Source organism: Lates calcarifer, linkage group LG12 (assembly GCF_001640805.2).
Source record: "Lates calcarifer isolate ASB-BC8 linkage group LG12, TLL_Latcal_v3, whole genome shotgun sequence".
NCBI classification, from domain to species: domain Eukaryota; kingdom Metazoa; phylum Chordata; class Actinopteri; family Centropomidae; genus Lates; species Lates calcarifer.
The window spans coordinates 18602818-18616668 of NC_066844.1; the positions used below are offsets into that span (position 1 = coordinate 18602818).

Sequence of the window (13851 nt, forward strand, 5' to 3'; positions counted from 1 at the left end):
GACAGATAATTCATTTGTTTCTGTTGACAGAAGAGCCGCGCCTAAAAAGCAGTGACTGACAGGGTACATGATTTTGTAACTGGCTTTGCTATGAAAAATGTCAGTGTTGTTGTTCATTGACTCCTCAATGCACATATTGAGGATGCTTAAAGCTGCCTTAATTGATGTTTAGCTACCAGGGGGCAGAGGAACTTCAAAACAAGCCAGGAGACACACCGTCCTGAAAAATTATAATCCTATTTATCTAGTATGGTGTTAAAGGACCAGTGTGCAACATTTGGTGACATCTAGTGGTCAGGATGCAGATTGTGACCAACTGAATACCCCTCCCCTCACCCCTCCCTTTTCCAAGCATGTGGGAGAACCTGCAGTGGTCTTCAGGTAATGTAATCATGTGAAAGTCCCTCTCTAGAGCCAGTGTTTGGTTTGTCCATTTTGTGCTACTGTATGAACATAGTGGGCTCTGTGAAAGAGGACCCACTCCCTATGGAGATGTGAGGGGCTCATTCTAAACCAACAATTCTCAGTTTCAGGTGACAATACACTAATGAAACCATTATCATGAATATTATATTCCATTTTGTCATATTTTTGGTCAAATATGCAATATTAACTGTCCTTTTAGCTCTGTTTTTTTTTTTCAACTCCTTGTTTTCAGCTTTCATTTACTGGGTTATAATATGAAGAATGTGATTTGACTTGCAGTGCAAACCTGGATTTTTTTTAAAACACATTTCCACATGTATATTAAGATAATTAAAAGATAAAAGATTAAGATAATTTAAAAGGACATTTTTTTTCTGATTCATCTATAGCTAAGTGTAAATCTGATGCCCACTGTTTTGCACATTTGTTAATAGCATTACTGTGCATGTTTAAACAGGTTATACAGTTTATGTCTTGTATTGTTTCCCTCATTATCACTCAATATCTCACCATAATAATTTTTTGTTGCCTAAAATTATCAAAAAGGATCTCTCCTTCAATATTCAGTTGAAATTTAACATTTGAATAATTAATTCCTTTCATTCCTGTTCTTATACAGTTATATAAAGAATATAAAAACTTGCAACACATGCACATAAACATGCATACTTGTCAGTGACAAAGTGCACTGCATAAACTGCAATGGAAACATCAGTCATTGTAGTAGAGCAGATGTGGGTCAGTAAGCAAACAAGGGAGGAGACAGACGGAACGTGAACGGCGATGCGCGCTCCCGATAATAAACCTCTGACGCCTTCATCCGGGAACTACTACGAACTCGCTCTCCAACATGGCGGCGTCAGGTGAGGTTTATGTGGGTGAACGATCTGGTTCGGTTGGGGGGGATTTCAGAGGTTTATACGTCGATACAACCAAACACATTAAGTTTGTAGATTGTTAATGCCTCCTCTTATTGATCCGCGTCGTTGTCCCGCGTGTATAGATAGGTTTGTCGGTTGTTTTGGCCCAGTAAAGACGTAACTGCTGGAGGAAGGCGAATGAACGAAACGACTAGCACAATCTGAACATTTTAACCTACAGATTACATGCGGTCTTTTCCTATGAAAAATGTTATTGTGGTGTCAACGGTGTTTGCTTTTGCGTTCACGCGGTATTGCGTGAATTGGACAGTGTGAGGCGTGTTATGAAATGTTTGTAACTGCGTGCAGAGCTGGCACATTGTGTGTCCGTAGCGGAGCTCGCCGTGGCGCTCAGAGCGGATAAGCACCGGGCGCAAGCGCGTTCCGTGGAGGAGGGGTTGGGCCGAGGAGTCCGGGCTGCCCGGGGAGTCTCCCCACGTGTGCAGCCAGGCTCCCTGGTGTCGGTGTTTGATGAAATGTGGCAGCTGGGCCTGTTGGGTCGCATCCTAAACACTTCCCTGGCAGCTTCACAACTTTGAGCCGTCCCGTCCGGCCGGCCAAGTCCTACTCCGATGATGGCGCACTTGGATCCTGGCGCTGCGACGTGCACTAGGCCCTAAAACCTAGCCAGCTAAGCAGGGATACTTCCCCCGTCAGCAGTCCTTTGCTGACTAAGCCAGCATAAAGACAAAAGCGACCTACGTAGATAGCAAGCAAATAACCTGCATGGTTAGCCTAACAGTTAAGTGTTGGCCTAGCAGCTGTTATGCTAATGTAGCGATAGAAGTCAGTGCTGCCAAAAGTTAACGTTACGCAGCCCCCAGCGTGCTAACGTTACATTAGTGCGGAGCTACTGTAGCTGCTGTTAAACAGTATTTATTTGTGTTATAGAGCACAGGCATTTAAAACCATCTAGTTAGGCCTTTTGATTGTAAACAATGACTTAGCATTATATACTCGGAGAGAGTTGTAAATCGTCTGTTTCTTTCTGTATGTGTGTAGGTTTTGTAACGATGTGTGTAAAGAATGTCCTGACAGCCGGGATTTTCACAATAAAGCTCACAGTCAGCTTTGTCGCACCCTTTTTTTGCCTCAGACCAAAACAAACCAGACCTGCTCTATGAGTTGTATGTGAAGCCCCATTTGCCATTCAAACAGGAATGTTCTGCGGTGGGTACATGATTCATTGATTTTAGGCTCCAAGCTACGTCCCTTGAAACATGCAGCCTCATGGTTTGAACATGTCACAACTGTCTCTTGGAGTTAAGCACATAGAGACAAGCCTTATTCTGACCTCCCGCACAATGACAGTTGGACGGGCCGACCACTCCCTGCGCGTTTACTGCCCAATAGAAAAATAAGTCATTGTTTTTGTTATCATTCACACATTGCAGTCTCCTTATCTGGCCCTACATGCAGCCCTACAAATAATGTTTGTTTGTGCAGAGATGCAGCTGTCCACAGTGAGTGGAAATGGCCACACACAAGTCTTTTGAAAACTCAGACTGATATTGGGTTGGTGTTTAAAAGAAAATGTCTTTTGGTGGTGCAACACCTCACTACTTTTATGACTGCATGACTATATTTGTGTGTATATATACACACACATAAATATACATGTGTGTGTTTTAAATGTATCATATGAAACCTGTGACCCTAGCGTGTTTCTCTCATGGCTGACTGTACTATGTGTTAATTTTCCCTCTAGGTAAGAAGAAGAATAAGAAGGGGAAAACCCTCACTCTGACTGACTTCTTGGCAGAGGACAGTGGAGGCAGTGGCGTGCCCCCCAGCTACCCGACCAAGTCCACCAGCTGGGCCGATGAGACTGATGACCTGGATGGAGATGGTGAGCCTGCGCTGAGATGCACACATAAAGTCTTTATGTTGCATCCCTAGCATCTGTCTTGCATTTTTCCATATAGTAAAATAGATATGATTTCTCTGTTACTTGGCCTGTCTCTCAATTGAGTGGAGGGAAATGAAAGAAGAATGCAGTCTAACTGGCAGTGCCATCAGTGTCTGGTCTTGGCTGAGTTTAAAATGAGTTTCTGTTTTGTTTTGTCTGGTCTTCTTAAGGCTCACAGAAAGTGTCAGGCAGATTAGTGAATCATGGAGTAGAGATGGCTGAACACAACTATTTCAGTTTAGATATGACAGCACTGAGTCCCTGCTGATGTGAGGGTGATACAGTATTTTTTCCTCATGCCATTACAGCCTTTAAATGCATGCCTTGAGATTGCTGTGTATGAGTGTGTTACATAAATTGGTTAAATTCATTAAGTGATGCTGCTTCTTTGTTTTCTACTAAGCCTGCAGTGCTGCTTTTTGCAGTGTAAAGCTATCCAAGTTTTCTGTCAGCTTTAGTAATTACATTGGACCCACATTTGAGCTTCATGCGTCAACAGCACTTTTTTGAAACTTTTGAAATGAACATATTTGTACAGATTTGGGATGGTTGTTTTGAATATCAAATGACAGTTGGATATTGTGGATTGAGGCCTTAGATGTTAAATTAATTATCAAAACTCAATTTTATAAACCATGGGAAGATATATTAAATTAATTGATTTTTCAGTTATGCATTATAGCTCTCTGCATGGAGTTTCTCATGTGCCTTCCTTGCATCAGACATTGTTGTTGTTTGGGTTTTTTTTTTCTCCACCCTTTTCCATTTGTGGTTTGTATACCTTCGACATGTTCCTTCACATGATACATTTAAGTTTGTGATGCTTAACATCACGGATCTGATTCTTTTTACAGACAAAAAGTTACCGTACAGGCATTTGCATTATATTTCAGGGCCACTTCATTGCATCCTGTATTTTGGCTAGTATTGGGCCAACTACTGATTATTGGCTCCATCAAAACAGCACAGCATTCATCAAAATAATACACTTTTCTCAAAGCACTTAGGTGTTTGCTGAACTACAAAATCATTTGAGATTCATTCAGCATAACTATATGTCAAACTGGGTCATATTTAACAAAGTTTGACATTTGTTTAGTGTCTTTCATATTTATTTGCATTATATTTGCATGTTGATTTAGTAATATTGCTTAGAATTTTCCAGTCATTGTAATAAAGTCTTTGTTGCCATATACTATTATACAGGTCTCAGAATACAAGAACTCAAGAACCAAGTATCGAAAGGGAAATAATCGGTTGTTCATTGACTGAAAGGAAGTTTACTGTTGAGCTGCAAAAATTAATCAATTAATATTTTTGAATTTTGATAATCAAATAATCATTTAGTCACTTTAGTCACTGCCAGTAAATATCTTTTGTTGAAATGTTGGTTGGAAAAATCAAGACACTTTCCACTATCTTAATACATTTTATTGACAAAACGATTGAAATTTTAACTCTGCTTATCTTTCCAGTCTCAACTTCGTGGCACACGGAGGAGGACACTTACCGGGCACCGCCCATTGACCGCTCCATCCTGCCTACAGCACCTCGCTCAGCCCGTGAACCCAATATCGACAGGTCCAGGTTGCCCCGCAGTCCGCCGTACACGGCCTTCCTGGGAAACCTGCCCTATGATGTCACTGAGGACTCGATCAAAGACTTCTTCCGCGGCTTGGCAGTAGGTGTCACAAGCACATGCTGTGTGGGGCATATAAGACATAGCACTCGGGGGTTACAGTTACTGCACTTCTTTGTCTTGCAAAGCAGCAGCACAACCAGTGAAACTCAAGTGGTAGTTTCAGTTGCAGTGTTTATCGCTCTTTACAGGACTGTGATGCTATTTATTACATTTTCAGTCTAGTCGTTCATTAATATCAGTCATCTGTAATTTAATTTTTTTCAATTTTTTTTTACTGACATTCTTATTGTATTCATTCTTGCTGTTACACTGATTTTTCAGCATAAAGAGATAATGCAGTCAACTTTTTCATTATCTGTCGAGATTTTATGTTATATTTCATGTTTGTCGTATTGTTTCATTAGTACTTAGACTATGTTTTGTCAGTTTCCTCATGTAGCTGGGAATGTTGGAGAAAAACAATCTTTCCACAGATAACAGAGCCTCCAAAAGCCAAGCTGGTCAGAGTCCCTTTTCATTAACAGCAAAGCAGTCTAGCAGTGGCCATAAAACATCCAGTTTTTGTTTCAAATATCACTAAATTACTTCCATGTAGTCTGCTAATGCTGGCTTATCAGGCATAGCAGAGTATGACCCGTTGTATATAATGAACACAACCATGTAAGCAACCAAAAATTAGTGCAATAACTGAGCTGATTTGTGTTACTTAAGTTACCTGCAACAGTCAGCCTGTCACAGCCTTCACCCGGACATTTCTTATTTGGGATTAGGGAAGCAACTGATGACAGATATTCTGATCTGGAATATCCTTCATCCTAAAGTGAACCTATTTCCTCCATATTTTTCATTTTCGTGCTGCTTTTTGTATTTCCTGATCTTATCTGGGTGAACTGTGCAGTGCTGGGCCCAGATCAGCACTTTCATTTTTTTCATATATTATTCTGTCACTGTCTTCATCTCCAGATCAGTGCAGTGCGTCTGCCTCGAGAGCCCAGTAACCCAGAGAGGCTGAAGGGCTTTGGCTATGCTGAATTTGATGATGTGGAGTCCCTCTTGAGGGCCCTCAGTCTCAACGAGGAGGTAAGAGGATTGGGTGTTATATTTTATACATTTTTTACTTCCCTTTTATTACAACTTACATATGACTGTAGAAGTTCCCCATCTTTGTATTGCATCAAAAAGTCTTAGATTAGGATTTATTCATTAACTGTATTGCATATGAGTAATATAGTACTAGCAATGACATAGTCAGTTTTCTTTCTCTCATAAAAATGTATAATGGTGAATAACTAACTGTTCATCCCTTCTGTCTGTTCATGCCAACAGAACTTGGGAAACCGAAGGATCCGTGTGGATATTGCAGACCAGTCTAATGATAAAGGTGCACTGCTGACTTTCATTTCTATGACTTTTGGCCTTAGTGTGCCTTTCCAAGGCTCCTATTTGCCTTTTAGATTAATTTAGAGAAAGAGAGCGCATCCCTCAACCATCATTCTACGGCTGAAATTAATGTCTTCTTCCTTACACCTCAGAGAGAGACAGTGGATCCATGGGAGGCCGAGACAGGGGTGGACGGATGGCTGACATGGGTCCTGACAAGACAGACAGTGACTGGAGAGCCCGACCAAGTGCAGACAACGATGATGGACCTCCCAAGAGAGATGATGCCTTTGGAGAGAGTGAGTCAGAAATGTCTTTGTTTGTGCGTCAACAGCCATACTTATTTCATCTTTATCCCAGGATTATTCTGTCAGCAGTTTTGAGTAGAAGGGACTCATTTCTTTGTATCACTAGTATCACAATCTAACCAAGGCTATTTGATCTCTGATATTCTGAAAGCTATGTGTTTTTAATGTTTTTATCCTCCTACAATTCTCGCAGGATCACGGGACCGTTACGAGTCAGATCGTTACAGAGATGGGGCACGGCGGGACAATGATCGTTATGAAGGAGGGAGAGACCGCTACAGGGATCGCTATGACGACAGGGACCGCAGAGACTATGACAGAGGAGGTAAGCACTTGTGTTCACAGTCACTTGTTTTCCAGCTGCTTTCTGGCTTGTTTTTGTTTTGATATTCCCATCCTAATGGAATCATTGGTTTAAATGACCTCGTGATTGTTTACCTGCAGTCTTAATTAGACTTGTGGCTGCATTTCCCATTTAAAGCATAATTTCTTCAGGTTCTTGTTTTTGTTTCTTACCCATTTTCTTCCCTACGCCCCTGCCGTCCTGCTAGGTTATGACTCTCGTGGTGGAGGAGGTCGTCGTGCCTTTGGCAGTGGCTTCCGCCGTGATTATGATGACAGTCGGGGTAGTAATGATAGATATGGCGACAGAGATCGTTATGGTGACCGCGATGACCGGTACGAGAGACGGGATGAGAGGCGTGAAGAGAGAGGTGGGAGTTCAATGTATTAATACTTACAATTTTCTAAACGGATAACCTCAAATAAAGTGAGAGAGTTGGTGTTGGGCATTTGTCAGTAGTTTTAGTGTTCTATATTTACCACAAATCCAGTTAATGTAATGTAAATTAAAACACATGTTTAAAGTTATGCGTTTTAGTGACCTACTTTTTTGCACATTCGTCTTGCAGTCTGTAACTAAGCTTGTTTTTGTTTTTTCGTCAAAGAATGGAGTTTGACTGTGCTAACACCATCTTCTGATGGTCACAGCTAAAACAGCACATACTAATATAATCCTTTCCATGTGCTAACTCCAGCTCCTCAGCAGAGACCCAAGCTGAACCTGAAGCCCCGTAGTGTGCCGAAGGAGGAGGAGGGCAGTGGCAGCAGTGGTAGTTCCCCTGCTGCAGCTCCAAGTTCCAGCAGCAGGGCCTCATCCATCTTTGGTGGGGCCAAGCCGGTTGACACAGCAGCCAAGGAGAGGGAGGTAGAGGAGAGGCTGAAGAAAGAGGAAGAGAGACTGCAGAGGCAGCTGGAGGAGGACAAAGGCCGAGGCCCCGACAGAAAAATGCGAGACAGGTCAGGGGTTGACATCGATGGTCATTAAGTAATTTTGATGAAGTAGTGGCAACTTATTTTGTTTTATTTAGAAAGTCAGAGTTCAGTTTTTAAATATTCCATTTTTGTAAGTTCATATTGTTTATTCTTAAATCCATTTCAGGGAAATTTTATTTGTATGCTTTCTTTGGTTTCAGGGACCCAAGCTGGCGCAATGAGGAGCCTCCTGCTGAGCGATCTCGCACAGGAAGTGAGTCTTCACAGCAAGGAAGCTCTTCTGGAAGGGGTGAGATATCTCTGCATTTCATTTTTTCATAGCTTGCCTTCAGGAAACCTCCTTGTGAACGTGAGGAGGAAATATTGCACTTTCATGCAACTACTTTCATTACTAGACTTCTGTCAGTTACAGACGTAGCATTATGCTCCTCTTTTCTCCTACCAGGGTCCCGATGTCGAGATGGCGAGCGCTCCGGGGAAAATGAGGTTTTCAGTGCAAGGGAAGGTGACCCTTCCTCCCCTGGGTCATCCCCACGCCCCCCTTCTACCAGCTCTTCCAAGGAGCCGCTGAAGGTGATGCCTGCACCTCCTCCCAAGGAGAACGCCTGGGCCAAGAGAGCAGTCAGCACAGGCTCTAGTGAGGGCGATGGACGGCCTCCAGTCTCTCCTGTCTCCCCAAGTGGTTCAGCTCCTCCCAAGTTCAGGTGAGAATACAGCTGGGGCATATGTTTGAAAGTTTTTCAAGAATGTGCTGTTCAGAAACTGTTATTTCAAAAAAAGTGCTCTTCAAGCACAAATGACAGACCCAGATTTAGCTATCACAGGCTTGTAGAAAAGTTCAACTTATCAGTGCTTTGTATGCCTCTCCCTGACTGTTGTTACTTTCTCCTTAGCTCCTCAAGTTCTGCAGATGAAAGAGGATCTGGAAAGGGTAAGGCCTACTGATGAGTGCTAGGCACAATGGGAATTTTACCCTAGCCAAACCCCACAGTGTGACTCACGCACACACACAGCTATAAAAGGACTCAACAAAAACAAAGGACGTTCATACATCTGCAAAAATATTTCAGAATGGAGACTTTGAATTTGAACAAGACTCAAAGTCGTCAGCCACATTAGCAGCCCTGTGATACTGTAAAGGTCATCACACAGCTTCTGTCGTCTGAGATCCTTTCTGTGAGTTAAGCAAAAAATCAAAAGTGGAAAGGCCATATTGTTATTTTTATCGAAACAGTTTATCCACTATATGGTGGCCATTTTAGGACATCTCAGACTCTACATCATCAGACTAGGCTCAGCTCTCAGCAGCCGCCTTCTTCGGCTCATCTGTGCTTTGAGCTAAAAGCTAATGTAAGCATGTTAGCATGCATGTTCACAGCTATCGGATGTTTTCATGCTAATAACATGTAGCAATATGAGCATATTAAACCTCAGCATTAAACTCAAATCATAGCTGATGGGAATTCAATTAGTTTTAGATGTATCCTGTCATGAACTGAAGTGTTGGATGAGTGGAACTTTTTGACCTGTTATTGCCTACAGACAAATCAACAAACTGTATTTCATGGCAGTCCATCCAATGCTTTTTTTGTTTTTTTTTAAAGATATTTGACTCTGGATCAAAGTGTTTTGACTTGCAGACCAACTGGCACTGGTATTTCTAGAGCTTTGATGATAGCCTGTCTAAAAAGCTACCAACTCAACCTGTGTAGATTGTATCTGAACTTGTCATTTTTTTAAAACATCTGACTGCCCATATATAAAATTGAATTTGGGACTGTTGTCCACAATCTACACAGTGTCCTTGTTTCTTTTCCTTGATGATTGTGGACTTGCTTGACAGCCTCAGTTAAGTGTGGCTGTACGTGCTTGAAATTGCTTTCTAAGGACATTTGCACACTTTTTTTGAAGATTTCTTTTTATAATCATTCGCCCTGAAATGTCAATGTAAAGGTGATTTCAAACACTTACGTGGACCAGAAAGGGCAACAGGAATCTGGGGTTTCCAGTTCATTCACTGAAGTCCATAAAAGCTGTAAGAACTTCACTCTGCAGACGGGCAGCAGAATATTTAACAGCCTCATCCCTTATTATATGTTTGCCATGTTATTACATAAGTAATATTAGAGAATTCCATCGAGACCTGCTCACCCACAGAGCAGAGGTGTGAGAGCAACTGTTATGTTTACCTTTCACACTATTTGGTAACTGTATCATAAACATTCAGCAAACAGAACATGTCTGACAAGAGCAGGTCAATGACTCATCTTCCTGCTGAGTGTATTCATTTCAAGGGGAGCACAAAAATATGTCTCACATTAGTCTATGTTATTCAAATAATCAAAGTGATGCAAGATACACTTCATATGCAAATCAGGTTCAGACTCAAACAAAATGTGAATTACTGTCTGAAATCTGATTTACTGTGTCAGAACTGGCCTTACTTTTCTAATTGTTTCAGAAACCTTTGGCATAACTTGCAAGCAATATTAAATTTAAAAGAATAGGTTCCACTGTACAGGCTCAGCTTGAATTCAAGCAGTTGTGCACCTCTCATTTGGCCCTACATCAGTGACTAACACCTTTTGAATCCAACCCAGTGGCTTTTGATGCTACAGTGTGTTGTGAGTGTAGTCTACTGTACAAAGTCCATCAACCTCCCTTCACTCAACTGTCTGGCTTCTCCTTTAAGATGAGAACAAGGCTGACGGTGTGCGTCGGGACCGGGGGCCCCCACGGGCAAGAGGGGGGCCTGCAGGGCCTGGAGCAGGGCGGGGTCGAGGAGAGGGGCCCAACAGAGACCGAAGAAAGGAGGCAGACAGGTCAGCCATCCAAAGCTAGCAACTCCAAAGTTCTCAATAAGACAGGGAGGAGGACAATTACTGGGCATCTGTAAAGAGTGGCCTATGCTCAGTTATATAACTGATCATGCATGAATGCTTCCTGGTGTTGTGGACATTAGGGATACAAGGATACCAGGATTTCATTTAATGCTACAACAAATAGTTACCGTCCCCATGATGTAGCGCAGGGAACCTCAATAGTAAAATAAGAATTAAAATTTGGAACTTTTCTGAATTTTATTTGCTGTTTTATTCTGAAAAGAGGTCTGAGCGCATTGTGAACTGGGTGCAAAGCAGCGTGAAGATATTAATTTTCAGAGGATGAAAATGAGCATAATTTATGCTCCTTTAATTTTGTCCTTCTAACTGTGGATTTGAGGATTCACAGCAAGGGTTAACTTTTCAGCGCTGAGCTCATCCAATAAATTTTAACCTCGGTGTTCATTCTGATTGTAGAAAGGATAACAGAAGAGACCGAGACTCCAGACCACCTCCAGAGCCAAAGAAATACGAAGAAACCCCAACCCCCGTAAGTCCTTAACTGAGTGACTGACTAAACCCTTTACCTCAGTTAAGGGTTTCCCTGAAGCCTTGAGTTGATATACCCCTGTGCTCCCCTTGTACATGGTAGTTTTAAGAAACCTTTTTTTTTTTTTTTTTTTTTTTTTTGCAGTGAGTGAACAGCCCATCGTCAGTCGTAAAATCATTGTCCCTTATGTAGTTTCATGCTCGTCAAGAGAGTCATCGTCTTTCTCTTGTGTATGCCTTATTAAGTATCCAAAGCTACTGTGCTGATCCAAATTCTGTGTTTTGTCTTTTTCAGAAGTTCAGCTCAGCCAGTAAGTACGCCGCTTTGCTAATGGACGGAGACCAAGGAGATGATGCAGAGGACGTCGAATAGAGAAAGAATAACCAGACAGGGCCCGAGAGCGCGAGAAGAGGAGAAAACGATGAATGCAGAAGAAAAAAAAAAAATCTCACATAGCTTATGAAAAATCTCCTCACATGGAAGAGGCTTCTGGGAGGACATCACTCCCTCCCTCCTTTCCTTCTACAAACCTGTCCTTTACTTTGAAACCTCCCACCCTACCCCCTACCCACCCATCTTCCCCCTCCCTCCCCTGCCCGACCTTCAGGACTTTTCAGGTTCTAAAGAATAGTCACATACTGGACTTGTTTTAAATGGAAAAAAGGAGTAGCTGACACATGGAAAAGTGATGGATAACATTGAATTAATTGTAATAAATAAATGGAAAAAAGTGGGGAAAAAAATGAATTTGTATATTTGTGGATCACAGATGTGGTGAGGTTGGAGCTCTCTGACAGAAGAACAATTCATCACAAAGCCTTTTTATTCACTACTAATTTGTTATCATAAAATCAATCTCTTTGCAAATTTATTCATGAAAATTAGTTAAGAAAATCTTGTCTTCCAGTACTAACAGTCATGAATGTTGAGACTTGGCTACTAATTTAAAACCTTTTTTCAATCATGTGTTTACCATTTAACAAATCACTGATTGAATTTTCTCCGGACTGAACTGACTGACCAGAGAGGACTGTGTCATTCATAGACTGCAGTATTGCAGGACGGATTTGTATGTGGAGACTGAAAGAAAAGCAGCGGCTACAGGATCCTCAGTCTGAGAATCATTATTATTATCCCCAATCATTGTACAGATGTATCTCTATTTCTACACCTTCTGATGAAATAATCACACCCATTGAAGGCTCATAATGGTCTCGTTTAGATTCTCTGCAGCTGTCTAAATCATTCAGTCTTCCTAAAATGAGGAATGAAAATATTTGGGGAAAGTCTGGAGTCGCCTGTGGTAGGGTGTGACGTTTTCCATGAGATTACGTGAACTTGTCTTCCAATTTGCAATAAATTGGGAGTCATGTACATTCAAATAGTATGTGGTCATTACATATCTATGTCTTAATAGGTGAGCTTCAGGCCAAGGGTTTTCAAACAGGCAAAACTTTGAAGCAGTAGCTTCTCTTTGTTGCCTGTCTTTGCCTGACAAGGCCCTACACGCTTCTTAAAATTAACCAAGTTACCCCTGTCAGTTGCAGGATGGCGATTTGCATCATCAGACGCATCACTTTTATGTGCAGCAACAACAAAGTATTTTTCTCTGCTAACTGTTCTCCTGGTGTGGTCTGTCAGGCAGAGAATTTCTGCAGTGTTTCTTCAGTCTCAGTCCCCTGCTGAGGGCCGGGCTCCTGGTGGCAGCTGGTCAGGATCCTGCTGAGCCTTACGTCCCACACACACACACACACACACACACACACACACACACACACACAGAGTGCAGCTCACACACTCCTGCAGACCCCTGAACAGCAGGCTACTCTTCACAGCAGACATCAGCATACTAGAGACTGACAGTAGGAACATTCATTGGCAGCAGGTGTGTGTGCATGTTTCAATGTCGTATCAGAAATGCCCGTTAATATAGATTAACAAGTGGGTAATTACAGTTATTATAAAGGAGCTTGCGTGATGGATCTCAGTGATTAGAAAACAGGCTTCATTACCTGTTGTAAAGTAATTGGTCCTGTTCACAGGGCCTATTCATGTACTGTATATTGTCTATAATAAACTTTAGTGGCAACACAGGAGATATAAAGTGTGTGGGTGAGAGACAGAAAGATGCTGACTATCAATGTTAAATATTGACTGCTTGTGTAAGAGGGTAAGCATACTGTCACAAGTTCATATAATGTTTGTATAGTCATAAAGTTAAGGCATTTCTAAGCTCTCATATGATGAATGTGGACTGAAATGCTAACATCAGTATGGTTCAACAAATTCAACAATTTCCTGCAAGGGATTAATAAAGGATTCTGATTCTGATGGTTGAAATGCTCACAATGACAAGCTAACATGCTGATGTTCAGCGGCTATGTTTTCCATGTTCACTATCTTACAGGTGTGGCACTAGAGGAAGTCATCTGGGAACCTTGAATGTCCTCAGAGAAATTCATGCTCAGCGGTGAAGAGTTGTGATATTTCAGTCTGAAGCAAAGTAGCCAATGAACTAGGATGACGCTGCCAACCCTAGAGCCACACTGCTGATACGGCTGCAGGAAATTGTCCCTAAAGTTTTTTGTATTTAGTGTAGCTCTGCATGGTAGCTGATGT

The 13851-nt window shown here is 41.8% G+C and overlaps 1 protein-coding gene across 3 annotated transcripts; it reads left to right on the plus strand.

The window, feature by feature from the left end:
• Positions 1–1166: 1166 nt before the first annotated feature.
• On the plus strand, positions 1167–12608 carry eif4ba (eukaryotic translation initiation factor 4Ba). 3 transcript variants are annotated; one of them, XM_018677654.2, is made up of 15 exons: positions 1167–1289; positions 3055–3195; positions 4731–4936; positions 5861–5977; positions 6224–6278; positions 6430–6576; positions 6779–6910; positions 7137–7298; positions 7623–7884; positions 8061–8149; positions 8306–8564; positions 8754–8791; positions 10553–10682; positions 11160–11232; positions 11527–12608. In XM_018677654.2, exons 1-15 carry the CDS (start codon positions 1277–1279, stop codon positions 11602–11604), a joined length of 1902 nt encoding a protein of 633 aa, XP_018533170.1. In that variant the 5' UTR covers positions 1167–1276; the 3' UTR covers positions 11605–12608. The 3 variants fall into 3 exon arrangements, with proteins under 3 accessions (XP_018533170.1, XP_018533172.1, XP_018533173.1); XM_018677656.2 differs by lacking the exon at positions 10553–10682; XM_018677657.2 differs by lacking the exons at positions 10553–10682; positions 11160–11232.
• Positions 12609–13851: the final 1243 nt, after the last annotated feature.

Coding starts and splice junctions, on each gene's coding strand:
- eif4ba (XM_018677654.2), top strand. Junction 4,937..5,860: donor ACTTCTTCCGCGGCTTGGCA/GTAGGTGTCACA, acceptor CTTCATCTCCAG/ATCAGTGCAGTGCGTCTGCC. Junction 5,978..6,223: donor CCCTCAGTCTCAACGAGGAG/GTAAGAGGATTG, acceptor TCATGCCAACAG/AACTTGGGAAACCGAAGGAT.